The following is an 8,305-nucleotide window of genomic DNA, read 5'->3' as shown; positions in this document are numbered from 1 at the left end:
GTAAAACAAATCTGCCCGGAGGGCTTATAGCACTATTTCACAAAGGTGACTGTGCTCTTCCTCTTTTCACAAACGGCTGGCTTGATGCAGAGCATGTTTAGCCATAAACTGCTCTACTGCCTCTCCCTGCAACATTTTCATGGCTCGCCAGTAGAGCTGTCCGCAGTTCTCAGGTCTACCAAGTGGGTGGTTCAATTCTTCTTTGATGTAATCCATCCAGAGATCAGAATCATCAGTTCCAAATTCTCTCAAAGCCCTCTCATAATACTCTCTTAAGTTCTCCATCTTACAGGATTCTTGCTCCTTCTCAAACTGGATCATCTTCCTGAAAAAATCAACTGAAAATGGACAGTTTTCCTGTAAACTTTTAAACACATCTCTAGCCTTTTTGTAACCACCACTTCGATAAGCCCAATTCAGATACATTTCCTTCACAGGGACTGAGTCAGCTCCTGAGAGATGGAAGATAGCTCTCTTATAGATTCCTTCAGTTTTTTCTTGCTTTCCGGCATCTTCACTCCACTGGGCCCAAGTAAGCCACAATGGAAGACAAATCTGAGGTCTCAGGTACGCAAAGGCTTGGTCAAAACCCTTGGCCATCTCGTGGCTCTCTGACAAAATCAGGGCCTCCAGCTTCACCTGCCACATCTCCACTGATTTCCTGAACAATTTCACCCCAGCGTCTGCCACCTCCAGGGATTCCTTTAACAACTGCCGATGCAGCAACAACGTGCTCAACTGCCTGTACTGGAGTTCTGGTAAAAGTTTGAGCTCATGTGCCTTCCAGAATGCAGCCATGGTTCTTTCCAGCCTCTTCTTTCTGAGGAGGCGACTGCTTGTCTTCTTAGTAAACCTCTCCATGCAGAAGTTCATGTAACACTTCCACATAGCCTCTGTGGGCACAGTTTTTACCTCCTCCTCGTACACAGCACAGCACCTCTCCTCCCGGCGGCCCACCTCCTTCGCTTTGGCTTGTTTGGTTGCAGGCAGCTCTTCTCCTGGCTGTGATTGAATCACTAATTCTTGCCGGGCCACATAGTCCCAAGTGAGGGGGTCGTCTGTGTGCAGAGCCTTAAGGTCATTGTAAATTTCTCTTTGCAGATCTTTGGCAAAGTCGAACAGCTGTGCAATTGAAAGCAGTGACACATGAAATTTTGCACTTTTAATTACACTTATAGAGTTCTTATAGATGATCTGTGCCAACTCGCCCGTAAGGACTTCTTCAGCATGCTCGAGATTCCCCACATCCATGTTTGCTTTTTCAAACTCTTGCTTCTCCTTGCTCAATTTTTCAGCATGCATCAGCTCCATCCTAAAGTATTCTTCATAAAGTTTTGGGCAACGTGGGTGAAAGCGCAGAGCCTGAAGAAATAACTGTCTTGCACTTTCTGAAGACAAGCAGTCTTCCAGTTCCCATTTGGCCGCCAAAATCCACAAACCTGGCTTGTTCGAATGAATGGCCAATAAGGAAGAAAATAGCTTGCTAAGGTGAACCTTGGCAGCCCACTTCCTACAAAAGGCTATAAAAGACAGCCAAAGTTGAATATCATCTTTCCACTTAACTGATGCACATCGGAAGACACTCTGTATCCGATGTATTATAGGCTCCTCAATCTCATCCTTCTTAAATGTATATCCAACGCGAGCTCTCCTTTTCTCGATCAGCTCCAAAAGATGAATTTCATACTGAACATATCTGATAAAGTCATCCTTTAAAAGACTTCTTCGCTGTATCCTGTATTCTAGTTCTAAAGCCTTCCTAATGATTGCCTTAATCTCTGCATGACTGAAGAGTCCAGTGCGGTCCAGCTGCTGTAATTCGGGAAGTCGATCCTCTACACGTTCCTGAGTTATTTCCGCAATGATAGCCGAACTTCACAACCCACCACAGCTTCTCTCACCGACCGATATTGTAAAATTATATGACACTTTATTTATGCACATGTTCTGCGGCCTTTTTACATGAATTTCTCCTGGATATAAATCTACATTTGAAATGGTTGGATTTAGGAGACATGAATTATAAACCTTTAATTTACCTTTATAGTCCTGTCAAATCTTGTTTTTTAAAATAACTTTAAAGTTTTGCCAGCATCTCGATTTGAAATGGAATATAATTTTTAGTATGCATTTCCATGATTAGTAGTGTTTTAATTCCCCTTTTAAATGTTTATTAGTTATTTGTATTTCTTCTTTTGAATTATTTCCTGCTTCTCCTTTGTAGCTTTAGCACCTAACTTAACATTTGTCTGTCCATATACATTACACTTTTAGATTTATTTGCTTTTGAACTTTATGTAACTAAAATAACACAATATAATTTTTTAAAACTTATTTGTTAGGTCAACATTATGTTTTAGAGATTTATCAATGTTGTACCTTATTTATTTTAATAATTTTACATACTTTGTTTTAGATCATTTTAGGAATATACAATAATTGCTGATGAACATTTGGATAGTTTTAATTTTTTTGCTTTAGAACAAGGCCTCAGTAAATAATCTTGAAACCTGACTTCTGGTACACGTGGAAAAAAGATTGCCTCAGATATATATGCAATAGTGGAATTTGGCATCACTTAGTAAAGCTGAATATATGCAACATACTTGTAACTTCAGTTCAGTTCAGTTTGCAAAGAGTTGGACACGACTGAGCGACTGAACTGAACTGAAGTTACAAGTATGTTCAGCTTTACTAAGTGATGCCAAATTGATTTTCAAAATAATTCTTCTATTTTACATTCTCATCAGAAGTGGGAAAACATTTTCATTCCTTCACACACTCTAGCCATCACTTGATTTTGTTTGATTTTTAAACTTTGTTCATCTGAAGGTGGCAATGATGATACACAGTGGTTTTGATTTGCATATCTCTGATTACTGATGAGGTTCAACATTCTTCATATGTTAAGTCAGTTATACACTCTTCTGTGAAATTCTCTTCTTTTTCTTCATTGCTTATTAAGTAGTAAACTATTTTCTCACTTATTTGTAGGAGTTCTTTAATATATTCCAAAAATAAATGCTTTATTGGTTATATAATAAAATATGTTCTTTTGTTTGAGCTTGCTTTCCCATTTTCTTTATGGCTTTTAAAATGAACAGAATTTCATGTAGTTGAATATACCTGTATTTTTCTCTATGACTTACACTTTCTGTGTCTCATTAAAAATTTCTTCCCTGGCCAATAGCATAAAGATTGTCATTCTATTCTTCTCTAGATGTTGTATAGTCTTATCTTGTACATTTAAATCTTTAAATTACCTGGGATGTATGCTTATGTTTTATGAAATAGAGGTCTGACTTACTTTGTATGTGAATGTTATAAGGATCACTAGAAAAAGATTTAAGAGTTTTGAAATCATGAAAGTCAATGATATATGGGTCAAAGAACAAGCCATAATGGAACTTAACCAATGTTTAAAGCTAGAAGATGATAATCCTTCAGAATTTGTAAAGATATGTCTATGGCACCATGTGGTACAATTTCAAACCTATTTTATGAACTTGAAAAGAAAGTGTACTCTGTAACAACTTGGTAAAGTGTTACACAGGGTTAAGTGTGTTATTAAAATATTCCATACACATATGGATATTTTATCTGCTTGATCCATTAACTACTAAACGAAATATCTAAAAAAAAATCTTTTGTCATAGTTGATTTTTCTGTTTTACCTCCCTATTTTGCCAATTTTGTTGGCATATCTGTCTGAATGATATGCAACTAAAATTGGGGATTAGGAATGCCAACCCTCTGGAGAGTAGAAAATATGCATATAATTTTATAGCTGGTCCTTTGTATGTATTATTTTAATGTCATGATGTTCACTTAAAAATACTTGCATTACTTACAAAACCTCAGGTTAATCAATACCTAAATAAAAGCCTCTAGCAATAACACAAGGATATAATCTTAAAGCACATAAGGATGTGTAAATATCTTCTATATTATCTCTGATTAACATATCCCAACTTATATGCTATTGTGGTTGAATATTCTGATTTTGCCATGTTTTATAACCCTCTAATATTATGATTGCTTTAAGTGGTCAATTTTTTTTAACCCACATTTTTTGCTTTCTACTTTTTTTTTTTTCACTTATTGTAGAGTCTCCAGTATGTTTCCTGAGCTTATTTTCCTCTCACCTGAAATACACCTTTTATAATTTTTTCTTTCATAAAGCTCTACCACAGACAAATTTGGCCCAGTTTTTTGTTGCCTTATTTAGAAGTTTTTATTTTAATGGAAGGATTCAAGAAGGCAGCATAGTAAGCCATTGAGCTCACGTTTCAGGGACACACCAAATCTATGCATACACAGAGAAATTCCTCTTGAAGAAGATTTGAAGGCTGATTTAATAGCCACTACACATATAAGGATGATGTAGAAATGAGTCGGAAAGACAGAGACAGAGTATCCATGGGAATCCCATCCCAATGCAGCAACCTACAGTAGAAAGGAAAGGAATGTGGCTGAAGGGCCAGAGTACAGATTCACACTCTTGGGACCCAATAAAAACAAAATTAATTTTAAGGGTATCTAAAATGTAAGGGAAGGAAATTTTTTGCTAGACACACAAATTTGGTCAAGTGAGTAGTGAACTGATGGAGTCCGCTCCAGAACTGGAAGCACCAGTACGCATGATTGTTTGAGAGTTCCCCTCACTCCTAGTCTGCCCCTGATTAAGGTCTGATCCAGCCCAAGCAAACCTGCCAAGTTGGTGTCAGGTACAGCATTCCCCAAGGACTACCCCCAGCCTGGACCCAATGCAGCCTCAGTCACTCCATGAAGGTAACACTGGCAGAGCGCTCCCCAGGAGCTGCATCTAGATTGTGCCTCCTCCAGCTCCAGCTGCTCTGCCAAGGCATCTCAGCACAGCACCCCCCAGAACTGCCCTGGCCTATGGTGCTAGGCGCAAGCAATTTACACAAAAAATGCTTCCACATAAGCCCACATCGTTTAGACTATGAGTGATAGTTATTTCACTTGATTAATAGGAACAAAATCCTAAAGTTAAACAAAATGAAGAGATTGAGAAATATGTTCCAAATGGAAGAAACACTAAAGAATTCCAGAAAAAAACCCTAATGAAATGGGGATAAATAATGTATCTGACAAAGAGTTCAAAGAAATAGTCATAAGGATAGTCACCAAATATGGGAGTAGAATGTAGGAACTTAGTGAAAATTTCAGCAAAGATTTAGAAATTATGAGAATCAAACATAACTGAATAACACAATTAAAATACACTAGAGGGATTCATCGGCAGATTAGATAATAGAGAAGAATGGATATGAAATCTAGAAGATAAAATAGTGGAAACCATCCAGTCAGAACAGTAAAAAGAAGAATTTTTTTAAAGTAAAATGTTTAAGGGATCTCTGGGACAACATCAAGGATATTAATGTTTGCCTTGTAGGGTTATAGAAGGAGAAGAAAAAGAGTAAAGAGAAAACATACCTGAAGAAATAAAGGCTTAAACTTCCCTATTGTGGGGCAGGAAACATACATCCAGGTCCAGAAAGCACAAAATCAACTTGTTTCAAACAGGAAGCACAAACACAAACTTGTTTCAAACAAGACAAGCTCAAACAGATTCACACCAAGACATTCTATATTTAAGATGGCAAAAGTTAAAGAAAGAATCTTAAAAACGCCAAGAGGAAAACAACTAATCAAATACAAGGGAAACCCCATAAGTTCATTTCTCTGCAGAAAATTTACAGATCAGTAGGGAGTAGCAGGATATATTTAAAAAGTTCTGAAAGTAAAAACAAACAAACAAACAAAAAACTTAAACCTAAAACACTTTATGCTTCAATCTTATTGTTCAGAATTGAAACAGAGATAAATTTTCCCAGGCAAGCAAAATTTAGAGAAACTCATTACCACTAAAATGGCCTTTCAAGAAATATTAAAGGAGAAAATAAAAGTCCACACAGCAGCTAGAAGTAAGAAAATATATCAAAGGAAAAATCTTACTGGTAAGGGTAAATATACAGTAAAAGTAGTAGATCAGCCACTTAAAAAGCTAGTATGAAACTTAGACAAAACTATCACAATCAATGATAACTACAGTAAGCAGTTAGGGGTTACACAAAATAAAAATGCAAAATATGACATGAAAAACATAAAATAGGAGGGAGAGTAAAAATGGAGTACTTTTAGAATGCTTTTAAAATCAAGTGATTATTGGAGAAAGATCAAGATGGCAGAGGAGTAGGGAGCAGAGTTCACCTTCTTTCACAGAAACATTGAAAATACATCTACAAGTGAAATGATTCACACAAAAGAGCTTCTGAGCGCTGACAGAAGACATTAGATATATGAAACAACAAGAAAAACTCCACATAACAGAGTAGGACAGAAGGAATCAGAAATGGGGCCTGCACCTCAGGGAGGAAGCTGGGAAGCAGGAAAGCTTCCTGCACCTTGGGAAATTTCCTCACTGTCAGGGAGACAAACCTGGACAAAGGGGAAATTTGGAGCCTAAGAGGAGAGAACAGTAACCAGCTTGAGGAAGGCAAAACGGAGAGTAACCTGCACAGAGGGGTGGCTCTGCCACCGTGTTCTCCCCAACCTGACACATGGCTCTGTTGGTTGGGACGTGGGCCAGGTCCTGAAGTTCAAGGTCAGAGTTCAGGCCCAGGGAAAGGTGTGGAAACAGCTTGGAGAGGTCAAACTGTGGCAACTGAGGGTGTACTTGGAAGGGAAACCTGTGCCTGCCAGACAGGTAAAGCACCATTATTGGGAGACAGACACAGAGCGGGAAAGACCACCATAAAGTCTTCTTTCCTTGAGCACTGCCAGACAATAGGACACTGCCTACAGGTGCTCCAGGTGTGGGTGTGAGTCTTGGGCTTCAGTGATGGGCACTGGCGGCTTCTTTCAAAACTGTGGGCAGAGGCCAGGCCCTGACCCCACTGGCCAGAAAGGGTATGGACAGCTCCCACCAGTAGGAAATCCACCAGTGGGCATCAGGATCTGCACCAGTGTCCCAGGAGGTGTGAATAGCTCTTATTACTCGGAAATCCTTCAGGGGTTGCTGGGATCTTCCCTGCTGTCAAAGAAGGGCATAGATAGCTCCTTCCACTAGGAAATCCACTGAGATGAGAGACTGAAATCATAGCTGATTTCCAGAGGCTGTGTGCCTAAGGAAGAAGAGCTGAAATCTCTCCTCATTACTGCATGAACCACGGAGGTACACCTCCACCAACAGCTTCCTAAATTCAGGATCTGCAAAACATCTGAAAGGACAAGTTGTCCTGCAGCTGGGACAGATCTTGCTTTAGCAGGTGGGGGTTTTGTGGGCATGGACATGAGCGGGGCAGGCCAGAGTCTGAGTCACATCCATAGCTCCCACAGTGGGTCCAGGAGCATGACTACTGCAGTCCTGGGACCTCACCTCCGTGGATCTGCACCAGTGGCTTAATGAAAACAATGCTATGAGACACCAGGGCCAACTGCAGGCCTACCCAGTTAAGGTGGGACTGAGAGTGGTACAAACAACAGTGTACTTTGTGAGCCTACACAATGAGCAAAAAGGGACACAACAGAGCACATTCACAGCTAAACAAATCTAGCAGAGGAATACACAGTGGTTTCTTTCCCAGTGAGAGTGCTACATCCCACGTACCTTGCACTGTAGATCAGAAACACAGCCAAGAAACAGATCTGAAGGCCTCTACTCAAATAAATAGGAAACAGATGCTGCCCCTCTCAGGACAGTGACAACCACAGAGCAAAGGGGAGGCCCCATTCAAAGGGGATAGAGGCAAAAGCCTCTGGACCAACACCATGCACCACAGGGCAGATACCAGAAGCAAGAGGAACTATGATTCTGCAGCTGGCAAAAAGGAGAACACAAATACAGTAAGTTTCACAAAATGGGGCCAATATAACTATGTTGCAGAAGAAGAAGCAAGATAAAAGCCTATAATAACAACCGAATGTTATTTGAAGAATAAAAACCATATGATCATCTCAATAGATACAGAAAACTTTTGACAAAGCTCAACACCAATTTATGACAGAAACTCTCAGACAGTGGGCATAGAGGAAACTGATCTCAACATAATAAAGGCTATATATAACAAAACCATAGCAAACATCATTCTCAATGGTGAAAAACTGAAAACATTTTGTCTAAGAACAGGAACAAGAAAAGGATGCTTGTCACTCATGTCACTATTATTCAACATAATTTTTGTAGTCCTACCCACATAATCAAAGAAAAAAATAGAAGGAATCCAAATTGGAAAGAAACAGTAAAATATTCACTGTTTGCTGATGGCATGATACTATA

General features: G+C 39.2%; 1 protein-coding gene across 1 annotated transcript; it reads right to left on the bottom strand.

The window, feature by feature from the left end:
* Positions 1 to 66: 66 nt before the first annotated feature.
* LOC120876092 (U3 small nucleolar RNA-associated protein 6 homolog) lies at positions 67 to 6,745 on the bottom strand. Its single transcript, XM_040257785.1, has 4 exons — positions 6,466 to 6,745; positions 5,725 to 5,761; positions 4,783 to 4,908; positions 67 to 1,873 (listed from the first exon to the last, which is right to left on the bottom strand). The coding sequence occupies exons 1-4, from the start codon at positions 6,743 to 6,745 to the stop codon at positions 67 to 69; spliced, it is 2,250 nt and encodes a 749-aa protein (XP_040113719.1).
* Positions 6,746 to 8,305: the final 1,560 nt, after the last annotated feature.

Source organism: Oryx dammah, unplaced genomic scaffold (assembly GCF_014754425.2).
Source record: "Oryx dammah isolate SB20612 unplaced genomic scaffold, SCBI_Odam_1.1 HiC_scaffold_17, whole genome shotgun sequence".
Classification (NCBI taxonomy): domain Eukaryota; kingdom Metazoa; phylum Chordata; class Mammalia; order Artiodactyla; family Bovidae; genus Oryx; species Oryx dammah.
This window is presented reverse-complemented; position numbering and strand designations above follow the sequence as displayed.